At 41.3% G+C, this 26,080-nt stretch overlaps 1 protein-coding gene across 1 annotated transcript in view; it reads right to left on the reverse strand.

Annotated features, from left to right (window-relative positions):
- Positions 1–5,605: 5,605 nt before the first annotated feature.
- Positions 5,606–26,080, reverse strand: part of AP1S3 (adaptor related protein complex 1 subunit sigma 3) — a 55,351-nt gene continuing 34,876 nt past the window's right edge. The window contains exons 2-5 of the mRNA XM_032354972.1: positions 21,093–21,271; positions 18,724–18,832; positions 11,527–11,664; positions 5,606–6,442 (exon numbers count right to left, since the gene is read on the reverse strand). Coding sequence (XP_032210863.1) covers positions 6,407–6,442; positions 11,527–11,664; positions 18,724–18,832; positions 21,093–21,271 — 462 coding nt within the window. The 3' untranslated portion in view covers positions 5,606–6,406. The remainder of the gene's footprint in view (positions 6,443–11,526; positions 11,665–18,723; positions 18,833–21,092; positions 21,272–26,080) is intronic.

The following is a 26,080-nucleotide window of genomic DNA, read 5'->3' on the forward strand; positions in this document are numbered from 1 at the left end:
AGTAAAATGTCAAGAAATGTTTGCTGAATGGGAGCTGAGTGATGAAAGACTGGGTGGAATGTGCCAATGAATTGGCCATGGTTGTTTCTGCGATGGAGCAAAGTGATTTATAAAATTAAAACTGAGCACTTAGCAGTGGTACCAGATGGATATGTTTGGTCTCTTGCGAAAGAAGACACAGAGAGCTACTGGGTTTGGACCAGAAGGGAAGCCACCACACTTTTGGGCCAGTCTTCATTCAGTACCATTTCTGTGACCGGCACACCAGGCTTCTACGGTGGAACCACACGCACGGTGCACAGCTCAGCTTAGCCCCATGGGATTCCACTGAGAGGGACAGCCGTGAACTTCTTATGATTCTTCAAAAACCTTCCAGTAAGGGAGTACTAAGGAAAATGTGCCTTTTTAAAGGGGAGGTTTTCACTTTCTGATCTTATAGATGTTGATAATTATGTTCGTGTATGCAAGACACTAACGGGCCTTTTAGGAGAGTCAAAAAAGTAATCTCTCTCTCTCTCTCTCATACACACACACACACACACGCACTGCTCTCAAGTATTTTTAAGCAAAAGATAGCACGTGTATTTGAATATCTATAATACAGAATTAAAGCAACGAGTGTCCTGGGAAGCATGTACCTACCGCAAAGAGCTTGCAGAGAAAGGACAGAAGGACCTCGAGGAGGGCCATGACGGAAGTGACAGTCGGGTCGTGTACTAAAGCATCTGGATCCAACTGAAGCAAACAGTGCTTCAGGTAAAGGAATAAATGGAATGGCACCAGCAAAGAAGAGAGTAACACGCTGACCTGTGAAGGAGTGCCCAGGAGATTTAAAGATCCAGAAGGGGTCAGATTATGAAAGGTCTCAGAAGTCAGACTAAGAAGCTGCATCAGCAACCACAGAAGCAGAGTGAAATGTAGCACGGGGGTCAAAATGAAAACCCCCACCCCCTCTTCAAGCTGGCTGAGTCTATAACTCAGTGAAGGGGGCAGATATAATGGTGAGGACTGCAAAAAGCAGCAGTGCATGCCCTCCAGCTCCCAGTGATTCTCCAAAGCTGCAAGCCCAAAGTACTTGCAATTTTCCAAGCAAAGCAAAAAAAAAAAAAAAATTAATTTTCATGTGAAATCACTCAATTGATTCAGTTTTCTTACCCAGTAAGAGCCAAACAAACAAAATCTGTATGCAGGTTCAGGGTACCCATTGGGAGGGACCCGGTTTGACCTTCTAGAAAACCGGCACAATGTGTGGGTAGTAACATCAACATCTTTCTACTGCTCAGCAGCCTACTCTCCCAATCAGATTTATTATCCACCCTCATCTAGATAATTAGTTGCTTGTATTCGCTCTAAAAGGGGCTATGTTTTTCCATTATCTGACAATAAACTTGATTACCCCATTTTGATGCTGCCGATGGTAACCCATGATCATTCCACGTGTTAGTCTGGGTTCGTGGCTGAAACAAATCCACCATGGGAGTTCAGTTCACAATTGTTTCTTTCAGTCACATGGAAAGGTCCCATGTGCCTGTTCCTACCTAGTTAGCCCTCCTGACAGCCTTTTTTAGGCTCCTTCCATCTCATGACTCTACCGTCTCTGGATCCTGGAGTATTTTCCTTCAGCCATAACAGGGAAAGACCGAAAATGAAGGGTCATGGGTGGAAATGTTTTATGAGCCAGAGCTGCAGCGTGGGGGTTCTGTGAGATCAACCCACATTCCACTGGCCGCCATTTCACCATGGAGAAACCACAGCTGAGGAGGGGCTGGGAGATGAAGTCCACCTGCGTGCTCAGGAGGAAATAAGAAACGATCTCATAAATGAGCAGCTGGTATCTGCCTCATTTTTTCAAGCAGTGTTTGGTTTCATCCCACACTGACTCCTCAGCTCAGAACCAAAGGCAAAGGTTTTCTTTTCATAGTTAGGTACAAAGAGGGTTGAAATGATAAATCTGAGCTACATGCAGGAAGCAGCCACTGAATTCAAGGATTTTTCCAGATCATTAGCTCTTTTTATTCAAGACCAGCCAAAAAAAAAAAGTATTCCTCTTCTGTACTCTCTTTCCTCTGAAATATGTAAGAAGTTCCACCTCCAAAACTCAACAAACACAAACCTGGCAATTCACCCTTTTCCTATATTCCAGCAGTAGCGTTGTTTTTTTTTTTCTACTCCTATAATAGCATATCCCTCACTCAAAGTGCACTCAATATACTTCATCTGTATCATTTAAAAGGGTGAAAAACATGTTTAAATGTCATTAGGCTTGTAATTCATACCAGGAAAACAAGCTCATCAAATACTTTCAGGAGGTAAGACCTTTGAAAAAGACAAGGTTTAATTAAGCAAATGATTTAGCACTGAGACCTGATCAAAGTGTAAAATGTTAATGCACTGACTCCTCTTTTTTCTTTGTATAACGAGTAGTAGAGATTAGCTCACTTCCAAGATCCTGATTCTAACTTTCCATTCATTCCAAAGGGCAAGTTCATGAGCCTTCTTAGCAGTACAGTCAGTACCAGTACAAAGGTCCCCAATTTCTAGTCCATTTTGATGTTCTGACCACAAATATGATACCTAGTCTTATGGCTCAAAAAATCCCAACACTAAAAGTTATGACTCATGGTCCCAACCAGTGAGTAAAGGTCCACTTGTTTGCTCAGAGAGACTGATGGCTGAAAATCATATATAAAGATTAAAAAAAAAAAAATCAAGCCATTATTCCCCACCACTTCAAAAAGTTCACAACAGTGGGAATTGTATTTGACTAGTATTTGGATGGTTGCCTCAAAAAAAAAAAAAACCACTTCAGAAATATTTAGTAATTATGTATTTTAGCTCCTACAATTTTGAATTTAGAACACACTGACAAAAGGCAGAGGGCTAGAATTTATGTCAGCACATGTAATACTTTCTAAACTACTGAGTTAGTCTCATTTTTCTTCATGATCTATCATTCTTCAGGTTGTCTGCTAAAGATTTAAATTTTCTTCCAACTTAACCTGCTCTATTTTGTTAATTACATTTTATTTTTATTTGTTTTTTCATTAACATAGAATGTATTATTTGCCCCAGGGGTATAGGTCTGTGATTCATCACAGACAGACATTTCACAGCACTCACAATAGCACATACCTTCCCCAATGTCCATAACCCAGCCACCGTATCCCTACCTCTGACTCCCCAGCAACCCTCAGTTTACCTTTCATGAGATTAAGAATCTCTTATGGATCTCAGGGTTGTGAGTTCAAGCCCCACACTGGCTTCCATGCTGGGTGTGGAGCCTACTTTTAAAAAAAAAAAAAAAAAAGGTGAAGCTAAAACAGCCCTAGCTATTATAGTCCTTCCTGTTTTTAGCTCTATGTCACAAAACATTATCACTGTCAGATACCAAAATATACTGTCTATGAAAAGAGTTTTTTCAAGTTTGTCAAAATCTAAAATAAGAATTGAAGACAATTTTAATGGCCCTCCCTTTAATTACTGAAAAATAGTCACTGGCTTATTTTACTTACATCCCAGAGCATCTGACTGGACTTAATCCAAAATGGCGGAACCATGTGAAAGAATACATTTACATTTACCAACAAAGTTCATTGATTAAACCTTAGAAAAGTAAAGTTAAACACAGTTCCTCAGTGGTGTTTCATAGTGATGTTACAAACAACATGAATCCTAGACAGGAATTTCTAGAAGAACAACAGCTGATGAAAAAGATTTATCATTATTTTAGGAGACTTGATTTGGAAAATGGGTTTGAATGAAGTGAAGATTCACTTACTTTGTCACAGTAAATGCCAACTTTACATTTGTTCATGCAAGAAAAGAAATTACTAGATTTAAAGAATGATTGCATCACTAAGTACATGCAAAGAGATCAGATTATCAAAATGTGGCTGAATGGGAGTGCCTGGGTGGCTCAGTCTGCCTTTAGCTCAGGTCTTCATCCCAGGGTCCTGGGGTAGAGCCCCACATCAGGCTCCCTGAGCCTCATATCAGGCTCCCTGAGCCTGCTTCTCCCTCTCTCCCTGCCCCTCCCCACCAATGTTCTCACACTGCTCTCTCTCAAATAAATAAATAATTTTTAAATAACAAATAAATAATAAATAAAATAAATAATATATGATCTACAAATAATATATAATAAATATAAATATATAATATATGAATAATATTTTTATATATGTGTATATATATATATACATAAAGCATTAAATAATCTCTCATCTGCTGTCACATGATCGTGAAGTTGCTCCTGAATGGTAAGTACCAAGAAAACAAAGAGATCATGCTAAAGGAACTTCACCAGGAAGTGTGGGTAGCAATTTCAAGCATAAAATTGGGTTAAAAAATAATTATATTCATAAAAGTACACTCAAGTTTCTCATTAAAAAATTTAAAAACATTTTATTTGTAAGTTTTATACAAATTTTATATTTACCTTTCACTTGGTAGTTTTATTACAATTATATAATATAAAGAAAATATAATGATTATTTTCACCAAGACCCACATAAAATGCCTCCCAAATCCCTCAAATTTACACAATGTGCTATATCATTATGTTCATTTTCTAGGTGAGACACTGATACGGAGTCTGGAAAGCCCTACACACAGCTCAACAGTGTCTAATGTAGAATTATCCAATTTGAAAAGAATACAGGAATAAATACCTTCACCCCCAAATGGTGGAAAACTTCAAAAGAACCAGAAAAACTGTGTTGATTTACATAAAGCCCATCTCTCCAAAACTTTTTAAAAACAGAGTTCCACCATATTGACAACAAAAAAAGCAAAACCACAAATCGGAAGACATAAAATAAACATAAGTAATCAAAAATGACAGTTAAACTTCAACTCGATGCTATCACTGTAATCACATGGTTAATTTGAGTACATATCAGATATTAAAAGCCCAATAATTCCTTCTTTTACTAATCTGAGTTATTTCTTTTTAGTAATGACTCTAGAGAGGAATTGGTCAATTTTTTCTTCTGTTCTTGTGGTCTCGTCTTGTTTTTTTCCCCTAAATCTATCTGGCGAGATGAATCAAAGAGGACATTTTTTCCCCCAAAGAGGACATTTTTTCCATCATGTCCCCTAAAGATCTACCATATAGGATCTTCTAGAGACAGATGACAACAGCAAGCACACTCTTCTCATAGGAGAAGCACTACAGGCCCCTAACTACTCCGAAAGGAATGATACCAGGCCTCAAAACCAACACTGAAAATGCACAGATACAACATCAGAAGTGGGACATCAAGACAGAATATGAGCTATTTCCTTATAATGCCTGATCACATTTACTACCTGGGTATATAGAACTTTCATTCCAGGAAGCACGAATGCAACACAGGCACAATAATCATGGTCAGCAGCAAAATCTGGGACATGAGGAAATAAAAAAGGAAGAGCATCTGCCATATAGGCTGCAATAATAGTCCATTCTCTAAGTAAGCCTAATAAACAGTAAGTCTTCAAATACAGCAGATATACATTAAAACATATTTGAAGCAAAATCTCTCAAGCAGGGAGGGCTTGGAACCTCAAAAATTATTAAAATTATAGTCATAATAATAATAACTGCTGTTGGTGTTAGTCTTCATTATACTATTTTTATAGTAAGGGAAGTCAGACACACTGTATCTCCAGACGTCTCAAATCCTTAATAAATACACAGAGTTGGTAGGAACCACAGCCTTATCAGAATGCCCTTAATATTCAACTAAAAGGTAAAATTAAAACCTCAATTAGATAGCAGCTTCCAAGACATCAAAACCATTTAAGTCCCTTATTGTCTTTGGTTATTTTCCTTAATTCCAACCCTGAAAAAATAAATGAATTCAGGACATTAAAATCAGATACATTGTATCTGGACTGAAATTACATTTTACTAAGTATGTTAAAAATGCCTAGCATTATGTATAAACTCTGAACTCTTAACGTGACTTGGAATTATTACACAATTTAAAAAGCTAAACATTTAGAAAATAATTATTAATATAACATATATCTTACATTCAAAATCATGGGTTATTACAATACAGTTTTCATCTGTGAGTAGAGGATCAAATGCAACAAAAAACATATTGCAAAGCATTTATTTAAATTAGCTTAAAAATATCACATGGAGTTCAAATGTTGCAAAAAAACATTCAGTCAACTGAGTCACAAAGCAGTTATTTGAACATCAAGACTACAGTAAGTAGGTATATACAGTATAATACAGGTATGTAATAATGATAAATATATTATGTTAAACAACTTTTTGCTAGTTAACAAAGAATCCCTTTTAGGTTATTTTTGGCATGATGCCGGGGGCTCTGTCAAAAGAACTGGATGCCAGGCATTGCTCAGGTACAAGCACCCAGTGCATAGCCCTTGGACTCTTCAAGTAGATTCACAGCTAAAATGCAGGCTTGTTCATATATTCTTCCATTGTCTGAAAGACAACAATAAATTAGAACAATCTCCCCTTAAACCACAGCCTTTAGCAGAATGTGAAACCTTTTTTCACTATTTTACTTACTCATTTTTTGCTGTTCCTAAACAGAAGTTCCTGAAACATGTATGCACATAAATCTTTGCATTCTGATCAAGAATGGTGGTTCAAAATTTGAGAATAATTTGCATACATCTCCATATGGCTGGGACTAAATAACTTTCAAAAGAGACAAAGCTGAGCTTGATCATAAAAAGAATGTCGGATAAGAAAAATACTAAAGTGTCAGCTGCCAGTATATATTGCTGTTGACTTCAGATAAATGTGCCTACTGAAATGATCATGAACACCCCCTCCAGACACATGTATTAGGGAAATCTCAACTGTATTTGTAGAACATAAGTACTGCCATAGATTCTGTGCAAAACATCCTTTTACACTTACTAGCAAGCTATAAAGGATAAACAGACTATGATTCTTAAGAATTTCTTCCATGGGGGCACCTGGATGGCTCAGTGGGTTTAAGCCTCTGCCTTCAGCTCAGGTCATGATCGCAGAGCCTGCTTCCTTTCCCCTCTCTCTCTGCCTGCCTTTCTGCCTACTTGTGATCTCTGTCAAATAAATAAATAAAATCTTAAAAAAAAAAAAAAGAATTTCTTCCATGTATTTCACAACGGCTTTCCTCCAAAGTATGCAAACTTTCTTCATTCCCATCAGCTAGCAAGTTTGCTAACATGACACAAGATAATTTTTTTCCAGTACTTTAAAAAACAAAAATGTTTGGACAGATTTGCAATTACAGGTAGAGTTAAAATATTGCGAGCCCTTTACTATGCAAGATAAATGGACTTTCTCTTGCATTCTTTCCTATTGTAAACATATATATTTGTATAACACGGTGGCTCCTGGGTTGAATCAATAAGGAAGTCCAAGGGGGCAGACTTGGGTAATGGCCCTGCCTCTTCCGTGTGAGCCACAGTCAGCTCAATCAGCAACCCGCAACCTGTTCTTAGGCTTGAACCTCAGGGTGCATGATTCACTTGCACCTGCCAGGGAAGCTGATAAGCACGGACCAAACGGAGCAAGACCATGGCTAAGCAGCATTGCTCCGAGGTACTAAAGTTAGAGATCAGGTGTTCTGACTGGTTTTCACCAGCTCTGTTTAGAATTCCAGGGCTCCTCTGCTGAAATACTTATGCCCAGTCATCCACACTTTCTTATGAAGTTCTTAAACCTCTTAGATGAACACTAACCGAGAGAAGCCCACACCCTAAGATCTTTGCCCTATACCTCTTCTTACAGAAGCTGGGGGTGTCTTTAATGTTAGCAGGAATAGCACGTTTGCCTGGGGCCCTTGTATATTTTGTAGCATCTAGAGTTTATAGCATGAAAAAAGGAACATAAAGGGGCAGTTTGGTAGTTCAGATGGTTAAGTGTCCAACTCTTAATTTTGGCTCAGGTCATGATCACAGGGTTGTGAGATCAAGCCCCACACTGGGGCTCCATGGTGGGTGCACTCTCTTGCTCTCTCTCTCAAAAAAAAGAGGAATACAAAAATACAGATACAAAATTGGGTATAAAGTTTATTTAGAATGGGAAAAGAAATATCATGATAATTTTTTTTTAAGATTTTATTTACTTGAGAGAGAGAGAGAAGGAGAGCACAGAGGGAGAGTAAGAGGGAGAAGGAGACTCCCTGCTAGAGGGAGCCTGATGTGGGGCTCGATCCCAGGACCCTGAGATCATGACCTGAGCTGAAGGCAGATGCTTAACCAAGTGAGCCACCCAGGCACCCCAAGATGATAATTTATTTTAAAGGTTTTATTTATTTATTTGTCAGAGAAAAAGAGGGAGAGAGCACAAGTGAGGAGAGTGGGAGGCAGAGGAAGAAGCAGGTTCCCTGCTAAGCAAAGAGCCCAGTGTGGGACCCAACCCCAGGACCCAGGAATCATGACCTGAGCTGAAGGCAGATGCTTAACCAACTGAGCCACACAGGCATCCCTCAGATGATAAATTTTTAAAAGATGACAAATATCACAAAATTCAGAACAGCGTATAGTTTTCATTCATTACGTACCTGACACACTTTATAATATATTCATTATATGGGCACATATGCTTTGAAGTTAGATATCCTACCTTTGCAAATCTGGCCACATGAGCCTGCAGCATTGGAAGGGGCCTGGGCCAGCAGGCTCTGGAATTGTCACCTGACTGGCTTCACAGCCCACTGGCCTCTCGTTCTCGGGCCTGCTTCACTCCACTGGCTAACTCAGTCCTCTAAAGACTGCAGAGACTGCTGTTTCTGGGTCATGCTCTTCCCCAGGTCATATGAACCAAGAACACACAAGGTTTGTATTTTCTTGAGCTCGCCCCTTTCGAGGTTGGAACAGACTTTTAAGGCTGACACAACCTTAAAGAGCTCTGCCCTGGCCATTCACAAGAGGACCCAAATCTCTCCCTCAGCACCCCTTCTGTTATCCATCCTGTACCCCCAAGTTTCTTATGTATTCAACACTGTACATGTTGCAACTTTTTACTGCACTATGGCTTCTCTTAGCTGTTAACATGGGTTTTGTTTTTAAGGATAACTATGTTGGGGTGCACCTAGCCATTTCTCATGCATCCACACATAATCAGGCGAGGTATCCTATTGCCTGAACTAATGAGATACCCTTTTGGACCCTCACCCCTCATTCTGTGGTGAAACCTCATCTCTCGGTCGCCCCCGCTGGTGATGCCAGGAATTACAACTCATGCAGGTAATGAGTACCATCCCCCCCTTTCAGCTTCTGTTCCCTTCTTCTCACTTCACACCACTGTCCACAGGTTGTCACCCTCAAAATAAGGCACCTCCTAAAGTCACCCCCAACCAATTAAACTGCTCTCTTCTTAGTCTGTATCACTAACATCAAGCCCCAGTACACTCAGAATAATCTTTGAGCATTTGGACATTTAAGACCATGTACCTTCTCATTAAATATGCAAGGACAGCTTTTTTATTCTAAGAAACCTTTTTTAGGTAGGAGCTGGGGAAAGTTCCAGGGGCTAAAAGTGCAAGCAATATTACAAAGGCCTCCCTTAACCTTTAGTAGCTACAAGGATGTGCTTAGGTCCAGAGGACAGGGGAAAAATGAAAGCAGTCATTTCTTTTCCTGAATGTAATTATAATACTTGTGCTCCTTCATTCTAAACTGGTCAGATAGACAAGTTTATCTGATCAGATAGACACAATCAATTTCCCAAACAGTTCCCCAGACGTTCACTGATTCAATGACTTAGTTGAAGTACCCAGAGCCCAAGAGAGTGCTGATAACGCAGTCTCTATTCGGCAGGTGCTGTGATTTCACCAAGAGACATTTGGAGGGCAATCATGATGTTGCCTGCTCACTAGGGGGATGCAGGGGCTCAATGGAGGGGCTCCTGAGGCCTACCCATTAACACCTCCCACTCGATCACCAGGGACATGAACTACAGGTTGGCATTTACCTGTGAAAGGGCTCTCTCCTAAAATCCATGCTTCCCATTGTTCCGTGGGACTGGCAGCACCAGGTGCACAGCAAACTCTTTAAAACTCTATGTATGTCTTACAGAGGAGGAATTCAAAATAACTCAGGTGTGTCTTGGCCCCAATTCAAAAAGCTTTGATTACTGCGAGTGCCAAAGACCCTGCTAAAAAGTTCCTTTCTCTGGTAAGTCTTAGACTCCGCAGTCTGGGCCCTGAGGGTAAAATTATAAATAACCCCCAGCATATTTTAAGAAAGGTTCTGTGGAATTTCCAAACCTCTGAGTTCTCAAGTACCTTGTAAAATTCCCTTCCTGTGGCATTTGGAGAGAGCCAAGTAAACAGCCGAAAGTTTAAATGCGTTTCTTGAGGGGAGAACACTACTGGGAAGAAATGCGGCAGCCTCTGAAAAGGCACGCGCAGACATTTCGGGGTACCTGCTCCAACAGAGGTCTTCCTCAGGGTCCATTCACCTGAGAACTGCTTCCCCTGGATGGGCAGGAGCAAGTCATCAGTTCAGAGACGTGCCAAAAAGAGTGGCTTGGAAACCATGCCTGATCTTGTTTTATTAACATAATCAGTATCTTCTTTCTCAAACGGCAGGGAGGGTGGCTTTAATGCCAACTTTTAAGAGAGGGTTTAGGATCCTCTGGGATCTCCTGACCTGCTACTGTAAAACAGGCAGGTGGAAAGACCCAAGGATGCTGCGGGAAGAAGGACCCAGGGGTGGTGGAGCTGGGACAGAGCTCAGTTTTGTTCCAGGGTGGCTGGGGTCACCCCATTAGGGAGGCCAAAGGTCAGAGCGGTGATGTGCTCTTTCTCCATGTCCTTGGCAGGAGGAAAGGCGCTGATGTGGATGAGTCCCCTTAGTGGATATGATGCCTATCTAGACTGCTTCTAAAAGACCCACTGTATTTTATATAAATATCACAGAATCAGGAGCACATGTATGCTTCTGGCCCATTTGTACCTTGGCAAGCAAGCCACAGTATCCCCAATTTATTTATGCAAATAGGAGCACATATGCAGCCTCGCTGGGAGGTATGAGAAATTTTAATTAAAATGATAAATGCCATCTTCAATAATAAAGGTCTAATATCCCTGGCAAAGGAAATAACGATGTACTCCTATTCTTCTTTCCCAGGGTAGCACAGATATTTTAATGAGAATCTTTTTTTTTTTTTTTAATGAGAATCTTTTTATACCTTTCATAAAACCCTTGAAAAAATAAAACAGCACCAAGCTTTTGCTACCTTTTTGACAGGGAGGTTTCCTCAGTCAAACATAGAGCAAAGATTCTGGAGCTCAACATCCTCATTCATATCTCTATTCCACACTTACTGGCTGTGTGACATCAAGCAGGCTGTTTAACCTCTCTGTGTCTCAGTTTCCTCAGCTTCAAAGTGAGGGCAAAAATGCTACCCACCTCTTAGAGTTACTGTGATCATTAAATGAGTTAAAACAGGTAAGCTGCTTAGAAAGCTGCACTTGGCGTAAAGCAATCACTCAGTAAGTATCATCATTACCCTCACCATCACCATCGCCACCCTCCCCCGTGATACCAAGACTGGGTACTGACCTCCTGTAACATGTCAGAATCTTCAATGGCCTTGACAGCAGATTTTTTGGACGTTTCCTGAATTTCTCCACCCATTATAAACTCATCCAGGATAAAATAAGCCTTTTCAAAATTAAAGATAATATCCAGCTCACAGACCTGGTAGGACAAAAACAGATGTTTTGAGAAACTTGCGGGAATATCAGGGCAAACCCATGTCAGCGTCTCAAGACGTCTCAACAGTTACACCCACGCAGCACACCAAAGACAGAACCATCGGATGGAACTGGAAGGAATGAGAAACAGAGCGAAGGGATTGTAGGCCTTAAGCAAAAGTAAAACCACATTCCATTATGCAGACCATGTCCCTAAGTAATATTCCTTTATGTCACAACAAGAAATCTGAGACTTGGGACAGGCATCAGGAAGCTTGGTTCATATTTCCATGGGCATGAACAGAAGCCAAGTCGCCACAGCAAGTCAGGCAGAGGACGGCGCCTGCTTCCCCCTGCTCTTCTGTCTAGAAATCTTGGCTCCTAGCTTTGGGACTCTCAGCAGCTCACTCTTCAGAGGCAAATTAACCTAGCTGTTCTACTTTCTCTCAAAATCATGTCACAAGCCCGTGGTTCTCAAATTTTAGAGCGTATCTGAGTTATCCAGAAGGCTCCCTGAGGGACACACTGCTTGGGCTCCAGCCCAGGAGTTTCGGATTTGGTGGGTCTGCGTAAGGACTGAGAGTCTGGCCTTGTAACTGGTTCCCAGGTGATGCTAATGGTGCGGGTCTGGGGACCACACCGGGAGAACGACTGTCCCAGACCAAAGCGGAGTCCGACAGGTTTTGCTGTGTAAGGAAAGCAAGCGGCAAGAGCTACCCCCACTCAGTAATCCAACAGGGCTTGTTTCCAATGCCCCGGCCGGGCACCACTCAGGCGCCCTCCTGATCTTCTCCTTCTTGCTCATTCCTCAAGTCCCCAGCACTCCTCTTTCCTGTGCCACACCCTCTGGAAGGTTTCCACCTGCAAGTTGTCAGCCCTCCCCCTCCCTGACCTCCCAGCAGCACTGGATACCCTTCAGCAATCTTTTTCCTGAAAATCCTCTCTCCCTTACTCCCTGTCTTTGGCAATGCCATTCCATGCCTGTTCTGGTCTTCCATCGCTGTTGAATCCTTCTCAGACTTGTTGGATGAGTTCTCCCCCTGCTACTTGGGGGTAGCATTTGGTTAGGAAGTATTTATGGAGTGCTTGGGACATAATCAGCAAAACCCGGCCTCACTGCTACATGTGGCTTACTTTCCAGTGACCCACTTTCTGCTTAAACGCTGGTGTTTTCCATGAAAGCCTCTTCTCTTAACCCTGGGTATATTCTAGAATATCCCACGGATGCTCTCTGGCTGTGTCTGGCATGCGGGTGTCTTAACAAACCTAGGTGTCTAGCCCTAATCTCCTTCTGGGGGGAGTCCCGTGTTTCCACCTGCTCATTAGACCTCTCTGCCTGGATAGTCCTCAGCCCAAGTCACCAGGTGCCAAGCTGTGGTTAAGCGAATTTTTTTTCCCGTAGACCTTGTTTTGCTTTGTAGCTGCAACCTCTACCTGTGGCCCAATCGAATCATCCCACGGGTTCAACTTCCTTCCCCTTCGCTCTCATGCTTCTCCCTCCTTCAGTCTCATCCCTCAGTCTGGTCACCAATTCCTACTTATTCTGCCGTGTAAATAAAGCCCAACCCTTCCTGTCTTCTCCCCGTTCATTGCCACTGCTCAGACCTGCGGTGTCTCTCATTAAGGCCACTACAATGACCTTCTAGGTGGTGTCCATCCCCAACCAAAGCCAACAACCACTAACACTCCAGTGAGCTGCGATACTGTTCTTTCCCTGTGTGGGATTTTATACTCAGGACGAAGCTTCCATTCCTCTGCCTGGCACAGAGGACTCCTGGGCACCCGGCCGGGGCGGGCTCTGTGCAGCCCACGTCAGCACTCAGCCCAGGCTACACCCACACTCCACTAACTCGCAGGGACTCTTCTGCCTTTCCCCTTTGCCCATTCCAGCAATTCCTGGGATGGCCCCCAGATGGCCTTTCTTTATTCTGCTGGCAAAATTCAGCTCATTCTTCAAGGCCAAATTCAAAAGTCAGGGGCACAATGATTCCACCAAAGCCTCTTTCCCCCATTCAGATGTCACTCTGTGTTGCTCTGTGTTCTGTTATATCTTGTGGGCACTAGTATATGCTGACTGATCGATCTCTCCACCAGTACTTGTGTGAGCTCAGGCACAGACCTTATCATATCAGTCATCTCGTTATCCCTCGTACCTAGTGCTACAAAATAGGACATAATACACATCTGTCGGATAAATGAGTCACTCACCACTTAGGCCTTGTTTCTATGATGCTGGGAATTAACGGCTTCCCAGATCAACAATTCTGTGATGCTACTGAATGCTATAACTTAACATAAAACAGATGTCAACATTTTAGCAAAGGGTTCCATATACTTAAGGTTTAGGTCAATAAACTTGCAGACCCCTTAAGGTAAACAGTTAGGTAAATACCATTATCATAAATGGCCAGCTCAGAAAAACTCACCTAACTCATCTGCAAAGGTCATGATCTCATTTAGAAAGCAGCATCAAATAAGTAAATCAACCAGTGGGTGTATATATCTAGAGCTTCTTCCCTCTTCCCTCAATAGTCTATCTTTGCCTGCCGTGATCACATGGAAATTCCATGTAGAAGTTGGAAACGAAGGAGACGGATTTCCATGGATGGCCATGGGGGAAAAAATAAAGAAGAACTTGCAGGATAATATGCATAATACAATCCCATTTAAAAATAAAACTGTACATGTCTAGAAGGATATGTTAAAAAAAATGCAATTTTAAACAATACAGAGAATCAAAAAGAAAGCACAATAGATCAAACATCCATGCTCATTAGAAAAGGTAGAAGAAGCAAGCAGTTACCAGAAGTCAGAAGAGGCAGGAAGTCAGGAGTTACAGTAGCAAGAGCTGAAGAACCTCAAAGTTCAAGGCAGGTGTAGACCAGGAATCTGAGACAGACAGGAGCCTCATTAGGAGAAACCAGCAATCAGAATCCTGCAAGATGAACTTGACAGATACTAATGCAAGTTCTCTGGTTCTCTAGGACCATCTCAAACCCCACTCTCAGAGTGACAAGCTGTAGGGTTGGCCAGCAGCCATGGGGCAATTAATTTACTGCATCTAGTTTCAAGGGATGGGAATAAAGTAACATGGCACCCAAAGCCAGATACACACACACACACACACACACGCACGCACACGTGCACGCGAACACACACACACACACACACACACACACGCACAACAGAGGCAACCCGGATATACAATTACTATATCTAGATCATAAGGAAACAGATGCACAAGTTCTACTGGAATTATAGAGAGTGTTACAAATGAGCAACTATTTCATATAGAGCAACTCCAAAATGCTCCTTCTATGGTTATTCTTTGAGCTTAACCCCAAGGGTTTACTACAGCCACAAGTAAGAACAGGAAACATCTCCCAGAGCACCTTAGACCAAATGCAGACCAATTACTCAAATACTTGTGAGTCCACCTCAAGGGTACTGTCCCAATACATCAGGAAGATGCCCTTGATACTCAAATGACTGCATTTCATCTAATAATGCAAAAAACAAATGATTTCCATGTTTATAAACATAGGAGCCTGTTAGGATTTTTTCTCATTTCTGGTGTATCTGTATTCTGGAGGAAAGCTTATAAAAGGCAAAAACAGTGATAATTTAATTTTACCCTGATCTCTTAGTCTATGCTTTACTATAATTTGGCCTGAGGGTCTACTTGTATAGCAGAGTACATGATGCAGAAGATTATTCCTGGCAATTCAATAACTCAATACTTCTGAATGAGTCTAAGAACTTTCTCTTACTAAATTCTGTTCTTAAGTAAATACAAAAAGCTTAAATTATATACAGTGTATAAAACCAGACACAATACTTATACAGTGTAAGACACAACAACGTAGCAACTGACAGTTTGTAAAAAGTATTGTTAATTACACTGTCTCTTTTATCCTCACAACAGCCCCATGAGATTAGCAAAGTAAATATTTCTATTAACATTTTTGAGTGTTATTTTTCTTATATGTCAATTAAGGATTTATTCCCCAGCCAAAATCATGGGTCTGGTGAGTGAGTGATGAGTGGACGCCAGGACCCAGCAAGACTTAGAGCCCTCCACGTCCTCCCAGAAAACTTCCTAAGTCAAGGTCAAACTTCTCTGGAACAGCAACTCCCATACACTCTGAGCACATCTGCAAAAACTCACACTGTAGTCTGTAATGGGAAAATATGGCAGGTGCCTAAATCCTCAGACAGACCTTTATCTAGCAGGAGATTCTGGGGTATTTCCTCTTAGCCTCCATAAATTGGGGTTAATGCTGTTTACTGAAGATCGAAAGATTAACTGGTTAATCCTTGTAAATCTCCCTGGAATTGAAAAATGCTCGAAAAACACATAAATTAGTAGCCAGAGATTCTGATTTATCTGTCATAGGAAGATAATATTTTCCAGTGTTATAAGAGAAGCTTGGTACAAAGTCTTCTCTTCAATAATATTAAGGGCAGAATTCCAGGAAACCTTCAGGATTAACACAAGAGGAAAAGAGAGCCAAAGAGAAATATATTATTCCTGAGATGATGTCAATGAGAATCAGCACTGGTAGGCTTTGCTCATCACAGTTAATTAATAAGAACTGAACACCTACTGGGCAGATAGCCTTGAATTGCTCTTAGCTGCTCTTAGCTTAATAAAAGATTCATTGAATTTTTTAGTGAATTAAATTTTGGTCCATGGCAAAGACAGAGCGTCTAAAGGTAGGCCAAAAATAGGATGAAAAATTAATGTTAGAGAAATGGGAATTCATTCTGATTCTCCTTATATCTTATCTGGGCTCACTCAGCTTTGGTGAAGGTGATTTAGATTCTCTTAAGAAAGCAGCGTGATCTGAAATATCTAATATTTGGTCACATAAGACTGACATCAAAATTTAACCCCCATTCACATTACCACAGTCAGGGAAATCTAGGAAAACACAACAGGTCAAACCAGAGTTCAGAAATTAAGGAGAGAAGGCAGGTCCTGGGAAACCTGGGCCTCAGGAAAACACCTTCAGGCCTTTACAAAAGGCCAAGGTTGCAGTGGATTTGACAATGTCAGGCTTCCTTTGAATAATGGAAAGCATAAAATTAAATAAACCCATGTTCAAAAACATGCAATTATACACTTGCAAATCTCTCTTTAAAACATGAAAATAAACATGGGGAGCTAAGAGAAAGAGAAAGGGAAATGGTCTGGCTATCTTACTCTCTATACACTGACCAACGATCTAAAATCTCCCAAGCAACATTTAAGGTCATCTTCTAACATCATTTACAAAGGGAAGTAAAGGGGAATAAAAAGGATGAAGGGAAGGAGGGAGAGAACATTCTTTCAAAAGCCTTTCGAATACTCACCCTTGTGGAAATAGTTGCAAGTAATCAGATAAAACCCCACCCAACACTGCAAATGCTACTCATTCCATTGACCGGAGCACAGAAAGTGCTCTGTCCCAACAACACTTACTAGAAATCCTCAGTGAGCTGGAGCAGGGAAGGTACCTGACTGAGAGAAAATATATTCCAAATCCATTGATTTATTTCTTAAGACCGTGAACTGGCTGGTATGTTCCTGGAACATTTGCTAAAATCTGCCCCAGAGTGACTCACAGGTGTTGGAAAAAATCAAACAACTAAGTGCCAGGTCATGATCTCAAGACACTTACGGTCTGGTGTTCATACAAACCTTGCACAAGTGAAGGATGATACCAGGCTGTTCTATGTCGCCAGAGCCCTGAGCATATCAGGGGTGAAAAGAGAGAGAACAGTAAGAAGGTTGGAGAAGTGGTCTGGGACTGATGTCTAGAAAGCTTGAACATCAGGCTAAGAAGCTGGGCTTTTATTCAGTATAGATGCTGGAAAGTGGCTGAGGACGACCGTCACCTGGATCCATGCACTGCAAGGAAGATGGTAACTAACAAGGCAGGAAAGGGAAGCAGAGACAAGCCCAGAGGTGCAAAGGGCCAGAGATGAGGTTTCAAGCAAAAGCAAAACTGCTATCTCAGGTAAGCCTGTACTACTGAGAGTGGAAGGAAGGGAGGGTTTGTAGACCCATCTGAACAGACAAAGGCAGCCTTTAGCAAAGGGTGGAGGAAAAAGAAAGAAAAAAGCACTGAAGGATCCTGGGACATAATAAACTCAATCACAAGACACAACAGGTTTGCAGAAGAAGATTTTAGTTCTTGATACGTTTCGACTGAGACGGCTAGGAGAAGCCCAGAGAAGACCGTCCTCGGCAGAGGGAAAGAGAGCCATCTGGTCACAGATTCCAGAAGGCGGCAGGCAGGGAGACAGACATACAAGGAGAAAGGGCAGGAGGAGGAAGAGAGGTAGGGGCAGAAACCAAGCCATTAGAAACAGGATGAGAACCAGCAGAACTCAGGGTTGCGGCAAAAAAAGAAAGGGGAGCAGGGCCGAGCAAAAATCCGGTGCTGTAGGGAGGTCAGGGGAAGGCTGAAGAAGCCTCCCTAGTCCTGACCATTAGGAAGGGGCCAGTGGTACCTTCATGATTTCCTGGGAACCCTCAAGGAGGAGCCCAAGCCGTAAGAGTAAATGAGTTCTAAGGATGGGGGCACCTCATACAGGATATTACTGGGTAGTAAGTGCACGGAAATTAAGTAGCAATAGGAAAAGGAAAAGGATTTTGGTTTCCCTGTGTATGTGTTTGGCATTTTTTTATGTATAAATAATATTAGAGAACACTCCGAGCGTACTGAAAGAAGCCGAAGAGGGGATTAAAAAGTCAAAATAGAAGAGAGATGACAGGCGATGAAGAATGAAGAGGAAAATATCAAGGAACCCTGCACAATTAAACTCTCATTCATGGAACGAGCTCTCTATGGTGGTTGTGGTCTGAAGACAGAGAGAGACACAGCCTGTCTCTTGAAAGCTTTGGCTCCTTTGTTTACAAAGAACCATGGGAAGGGGGAGAATGCCTCATATTCTGATCCTTGTGCAAATGCAATTCGTACTTGAGCCTTGAGAGAGGGAAGGAATGTGATAAAGACAGAACTGACGTAAGAGCTGAAATAGGAACTGATTCCAAAGAGACCAGAACAGCACTCACATTTCCAAAGTATTTGTCCAGCAACTCCACGTAACGGTGCACGATCTCGAGAGTCAAGAGCTCATTGTCCTGATTTTCTACAGCACAGCAAAAATACAAACTAGCATACCTTGAAAGGAAAAACATGAAGAGAGAAAAGTAAAATAAGATGACACATCCAATACCCCAAAGATGGTGTTTTCTGCAGTGAATATGCGAAGCTCCCCACAACCAAATCCAAGAAAGAAGCCATCATGGATCACATCCAATAGCCTCCCAATACGTGAAAGAGAATATATAAAAATAGCGTGCCCATTGGGCTGTACCGATTAATTACATAAAAGACCCTCAACACCGTTTTACCCTGAGGAACTATAATCAGGCAGACGTGGTTTTCGGCCCACCATTATGGGGGGTGCCTGCTCACACCCCTCCGCGGCTTGTGTCCTTTCTAAACCTTTGACCCCCAAGGCTTTGACCCCCAGCTCTCACCTGACATGGTGTTGCACTCCTGTATGTGACCGGCCCTCAGCCCATCCAGCCCGTCCTCCAGTGACTTTCTTCCACCCGAAATCCTCTTCCCCACCCCCACCTGTGTGGTTAACGCCGACTTCCCCGCTTAGCTCTGAGTGTGGATGTCCTTCCTCCTGGAAACCTCTGACCTCCCACCCTGGGCTGGATGCCAGGCTCTGCCCTCCTGAGCCTCTCCCATCAGAGCGGCTAGTGCTCTTCACTGCCCATTTCATGGCCTGTCTCTGCCCCACTAGGTCACTGGCTTCCCAAGGGCAGGCGCCGAGTCTGCCTTGCTCACCATGATGTACTCAGGCACTGCAAATATCGGTTGAGAGAACTGTTAAAGCCTATTCTTCAAACAATGGCTTAAATCACAAATGAACTCAAAGGTTTTAAAAGCCAGTAGGCAGAGAGTAGATAGGGACAAGCTTCTTGTTGACAAGTGCTTCCTGGGACTTTGCCTTGCTGTTCCTGGGATGCTTATTAAAAGGGGCCTTCACGGACATCTCTCCGGAGGCTCGTACTAAAAGCTTTAACCTTGGACCCAGCAGCAGCAGCTCTGCCCGGGCACTTCCTGGTAATTTACTCCATTAAATATAGCCTGCCAAGTTGCCTCTGTTTTTGCCTTTCAGGTTTTAGAAACACCCTTTGCAAGAGCCTTCCCAATGTGCATGTTGCTTCTGGAAGTGGCAATAGGATGCTGAATGCAGAGTCTGGTTGGCTGGGTTCTGGTCCTGGCTTAGACCTCAATTATTTGGGCCTATGGGCAAAATGGCTTTACCTCTTAGGTAAAGTTTCCTTATCTATAAACTGAGGTTGCTTGCCAGTACAGTCTTGCTATGGCAAGCATGTGCAATAATGAGAAAATATATAGGTTTTAAAGCCAGAAGGAGGGGTGCCCAGGTGACTCATCTGCTTTTGATTCAGGTCATGATGTGAGGGTCCTGGGATCAAGCCCCAAGTGCGGCTCCCTGCTGCGTGGAAAGCCTGCTTCTCCCTCTCCCTCTGCCCTTCCCCCATCCCCACTCATGTGCTCTCTCTCAAATAAATAAATAAAATCATTTTAAAAATTTAAAAAAAAAAAAAAGCAAAAAGGATATGCATCTGAATTCCGGCTCTCCCAACTGCTCCTTATTTCCTGTGATTGAAGACTAATTACTTAGAAACTCTCTGTGGCTTCAGTTTCCTCCTTTGCAAAGATGAGTAATAATAGCAATAATAAGGGCTGGCCATCGCTCTAGCCCCTTCACCTGCATTTTTTCCCACAGCATTTGTTACTAATGGATAGGGTTTTGTTTGCCTGACCGATGAGTACGCTCCGTAAGAGCAGCTCTGGTGCCCGTCTTGTTTGTTAAGGCATCTGCAGTCATTAGAGGTGCTGGAAATGTAACAGGTGCCCAGAGGCTATTTCTTTCTTTTTTTTTTTTTAATTTTTTTTTTTTTAAGATTTTATTTACTCATCTGACAGACGGAGATCACCGAGAAGCAGGCAGAGAGAGAGGAGGGAGCAGGCTCCCCCGAGCAGAGAGCCCAATGTGGGGCTCGATCCCAGGACGCTGGGATCCTGACCTGAGCCGAAGGCAGAGGCTTTAACCCACTGAGCCACCCAGGCGCCCCCCAGAGGCTATTTCTTGATGCACTGCATTATCCACATGTAGATCACATCCCTAGAATCCATGCTGGCACATCCTGGCACATGGAAAGCCTTTCAATAAATGAGAGCTCTTTTTCTGTTAGTCTACTGGTACAAATATTTGGGCTCCAGACTCCAAAGATTTCAGTAAATGATGCAATTGGTGTTGTAATAAAAAATGTTCAGGATTAAACAATCCAAAGCAATAATGAGAAAGATAGATCTCATAGACAGTTACTCACACCTTTTATAAACAAGTTTTAGCTCCTTCCAGTCAACAAAACTGCTTGTTCTCTGACCACGAGAGAGAATAATCTGAACAATTTCCCGGGTGATCTTTTTCCTCTCTTTGTCAGGGAGAGTCGTGTACCATTTCTGCAGCCGCAATTTCCCCTGTCTACTGAAAAGCAATATGAAATGTATCTAGAACAAACAAAGGACAGAGAAAAACAGAACTTGATCAGCTAAATCATTCTACATAGACACTGGAAATTAAATGGCAGGGTTTACAAGCAATGATAATTCTGCACAAATGAAAAAGTTCTCACCAGTATGAAACTATCTCATCTGAAAATTACATTTAACCCATCCAAGAACAAGGAAACGTGTGCATCACAAACATGACTTATTGATATTAGAGGGGAAAGATCTGAGTTTCAAATATTATTCCCTTTTGGAGTCACAAATTATTATATGCAAAAAAATAGAGAGTTACATACTCTTATTGAGAAAACAATAAAATTTTCCTTCACAAGAATAAATAAAGTGTTAAAAACTGCAGAAGAGTTTACTTTAAAAATTACACCCAAGTTCCATATCACAACTATGGCAACATAACGACAATAGAGGGAAAAGGGAGAGAAGGGAAGGAAAGAAAGATAAAGCACTAGAAAAGGGTGAGAAAGCAAGAAAGGGGCTACATTCTCAGTCTTTTTTTTTTTTAAATAAAAATTGTATATATTGAATGCATACAACAGAGTGATCGAATCTACATCTGTCTATAGTAGCATGTTTACTATAGTCAAATTAATTAATATTTCATCTTCTCATATTGGTTATTATTGTGTATATGTGATAGAGTCCTGAAATCTACTCCCTTAGTAAGTTTCCAGTATTCAACCCAGTGTAATTAACTGTAGTCGTCATCAAGAACAGCAGATCTCTAGACTTACTCATATTAAAACTGCAACTCTGTGCTCTTCAACCAACATCTCCCCATTTCCCTCACCTCCCCACTCCTGGTAATCACGGTTCTACTCTATATGCCTCTATGACTTACAACTTTTTAGACTCCTCTTCATATGTGAGATCATGCACTATTTGTCTTTCTCTGTCTGGCTTATTTTATTGAGCGTGATGTCATCCAGGTTCACCCATGATATCACCAATGACAGGATTTCTTTCTTTCTTTCTTTCTTTCTTTTAAAGTTTTTATTTATTTATGAGAGAGAGAGAGAGCAGCACGAGCAGTGTGAGGAGCAGAGGAAGAAGCAGACTCCTCACTGAGCAGGGAGCCTGACCCAGGACTTGAACCCAGGACCCTGGGATCATGACCCGAGCCAAAGGCAGACGCTTAACTGACTGAGCCACCCAGGCACCTGATTTCTTTCTTTTTTTATAACTGAGAATATTCCATTATTTACACACACATGCACACACACACACAACACACACACATACACACATACATATACCACATTTTCTTTATCCATTCATCCATTGATGGACACTTGGGTTAATTCCATATCTTGGCTATTGTGAATAATGCTGCAAAGAACTTGGGAGTGCAGGTATCTCTTCAAGATTCTGATTTCAGGGCGCCTGAGTGGCTCAGTGGGATAAGCCTCTGCCTTCGGCTCAGGTCATGATCTCAGGGTCCTGGGATCGAGTCCACATCAGGCTCTCTGCTTGGCAGGGAGCCTGCTTCCTCCTCTCTCTCTGCCTGGCTCTCTGTCTGCTTGTGATCTCTCTGTCAAATAAATAAATAAAATCTTTAAAAAAAAAAAAAAGATAGTGATTTCATTTCCTTTAAAAATATACCCAGAAGCTGGTTGCTGGATCATACATCAGTTCTATATTTAATTATCTGCAGAACCTCCATACTGGTTTCCATAACGGTTGCTCGAGTTTAGATTTCCACCAACAATATTCCCTTTTCTCTACATTTTCATCAACACTATATCTTTTGTCTTTTTGGCAACAATCATTCTAACCAATGTGAGGTGATCTCTTATTGTTGTGATTTGCATCTCTCTGGTGATTAATGATGTTGAGCATCTTTTCATATACCTGTTGGTCATCTGTACACCTTCTTTGAAGAAATACCTGTTCAGGTCCTTTTTTTTTTTTTTTTTTTTTTTTTTTAAGATTTTCATTTATCTGACAGAGAGAGACACAGCGAGAGAGGGAACACAAGCAGAGGGAGTGGGAGACAGAAAAGCAGGCTTACCAGCCGAGCAGGGAGCCCCATGCAGGGCTCAATTCCAGGACCTTGGGATCACGACCTGAGCCGAAGGCAGACGCTTAACGACTGAGCCAGCCAGGTGCCCTTGTTCAGATCCTTTGCCCACTTTTTAATCAGGTTACTTATTTTCTTGCTATTGACTTAAGTTACTTATATATTTTGGATATTAACCTCCTAACAGATGTATGATTTACAAAGATTTTCTTCCAGGTGGTCTCTTCGTTCTGTTGATTGTGTCCTTTGCTGTGAAGAAGTTGTTTGGTTTGAAGTAACCTCATTTATCTATTTTTGCCTTTGTTCCCCTTGCTTTTGGGGTAATATCCAAAATGTCTCTGCCCAGACCAATGTCATAATGCTTTTTCCCTATTCTTTCTTCTAGTCATTTTGCAGTTTCAGATCTTACAGTTAAGTCTTAATTCACTGTGAGTTGGGTTTTTTTTTTTTTTAATATGGAATGAAAGAAGGGTCTAGTTTCATTCTTTTGCATGTAAATAACAAATTTTCCCTCACCACTTATTGAAACTTGTCCTTTTCCTACTGTGTGTTCTTGATAGCTTTGTTGAAGATCAAACTGCCTTAACCCAAAGGTCTTTCCTCTGCTTTGTGGGTAACTTAGCTGAGAGCTTTAGAATAGACCATCTCATGTAGGAGTTGCCTTTGTCATCATGATAGAACTGTAACAATTGAGATAGTGTGTTGCCTATCTGGAAGCAACCGGAACTTATATTCAATTAAGTTTCAAAATGTGTATTTTAAGTAAGGGTTTATATTCTAACGCATTTTAAAAGCTGTAAATGAATGGAAGACATCATAACATGCAGAAATTTACTTTGGTAACTTGGAGGTACAGTAGATAATGCTTTTCAGAAACTGTCAGATGGTATATTTATTTGATGGGAGATTAAATTTTCTCAATGCACCATGTGAGAAGTTTAGAATCATAATTTATTTCATCAGGTTTTTGCTTCGTTTTCTTTTCTTAAAAAAATAAAGTTCAGTAGAGGTTAAGTGTGTTATGGAGAGAAGAATGATATATACTGGAAGCCAAAATAATTAAAATTTTAAAAACTTTTTAAAAGACTTTATTTATTTATTTGAGGTGGGAGGGAGCACACACAAGGTGGGAGGGGCAGAGGAAGAGAGAGCAGCAGAATCCCCACTGAGCAAGGGAGCCCCACGACTCTGGATTCAATCCCAGGATTCAGGGATCATGACCCGAGTCAAAGGCAGATGTTTAACAGAATGAGGCACCCAGCTGCCCCTTTAAAAACTTTTTATAAATAAAATATCCACCTCCTTTTATTGAAGAGGTTTGGCTCTGAATATCAGAACATAGGTCATAAAAACTCACTAGGCGGTGATCTGAGAGCCAAAAGTAACCAGGCTCTTTCCCCAGAGCTCCTCGTACCTCCAACCTACAGAATTTGAGGTCTTCTTAATAAGGTTATATTGTGTCTTAGAAAGAAAACATCTCTTAGAACAAGGACTTAAGGACCAAGGTATCATCAGCGAGGAAAAGCAAGTGTGAAAGCCTTGCTCATCTAGCAAATTTAAGAAACATCACCCTCAGACTGGAATTTTAAGTATCTGCTGAGAATGCAGCATTTTCTTAAATACCCATTTCACTGTCAGCACAGGTATAAATAATTCAGTAAGGGAACACAGTCACTGTTTTCTAAGAATTGAATTGAGAAAGGTATTTTTACTTCCAAGAAGAGATCACCCTAAAAGTGACATTCTGAAAGTACAAGGTGGAAATAAATAAATAAATAAATAGATAAATAAATAAAAGTATAAGGTGGAATGGTGATAGAATCATAAAATCTCAGAATCTTGAGAACAAGCGTCAGCTTTGGATCATCACCAATGGATAAGTCTATTTAATCCAATGTCTAGCAAACGGTCTAGAGATGTCTAGGAAAATGAAATTGACACATTTTCTTAGTGTTCACTTTGCATTTCCTGTCAGAAAATTTTTTTTCTTCCCATCTAACCTAAATCCCTTCTGTTAAAGTTTAAACCAGTTTTCTCTGATTTTATCCACAGAGTATATTAAAAGATGGTATGTCATAACTAAGTCTACACATATTTGAAGAAAGCCTTTCAGGTGACCATGAATCATTTTCATTACAGGAGAAATAACCCTGGATTCCTGTTGTCTTCTTACTGGTTCTATCTCCAGACCTCAAGATCATCATTGTGATTCCTCCCAGATTTTTCCACAGGCTAAGTAAGTGCTACTTTTAATTGGGGGCACTCAGATGGATACCCAAAGTTCCAGAGAGAGGCTGGAAGTAGGGCTGAGTTTCATTGTGGATTACTTTCTAGTTCTTCTACATTGCAACAGTCTCTCAAGATCAAGGGCCTCCCTTCTTAAAAACAGATCAACAATGTAGGGCAATGAACAAAGAGCAACTCTTTCTCCTAACAACCAGTTCAAAGAGAAAAGATGATCAGGAACCTGATACATAAAAGCCCATATAAATAGAAATACGTTCTAAATTCAAAAGAAGCAACAAATTGATTCAAGTTTATCCCATAATTGCCTTGCTTAAGACAGTGTTGAGAGATTTAGCCTTCCCAAGTTCTCCTCTGAGACAGAACATAGCTCGTGTTTGTGGTGTCTGGTGTCTGTCACGCCTCCAGAGTTAGGGTGGCTTGAGAGAACCAGCAGAATGATTTGTAGTGACTCACAGGAGTTCATCACCTCCAGTAATTAATTTTATCTAATTTATCAGTTTAGTCATTCAAGGCATATTTGAATAATG

The sequence above is a fragment of the Mustela erminea genome, chromosome 8 (assembly GCF_009829155.1).
Source record: "Mustela erminea isolate mMusErm1 chromosome 8, mMusErm1.Pri, whole genome shotgun sequence".
In the NCBI taxonomy this organism is placed as follows: Eukaryota; Metazoa; Chordata; class Mammalia; order Carnivora; family Mustelidae; genus Mustela; species Mustela erminea.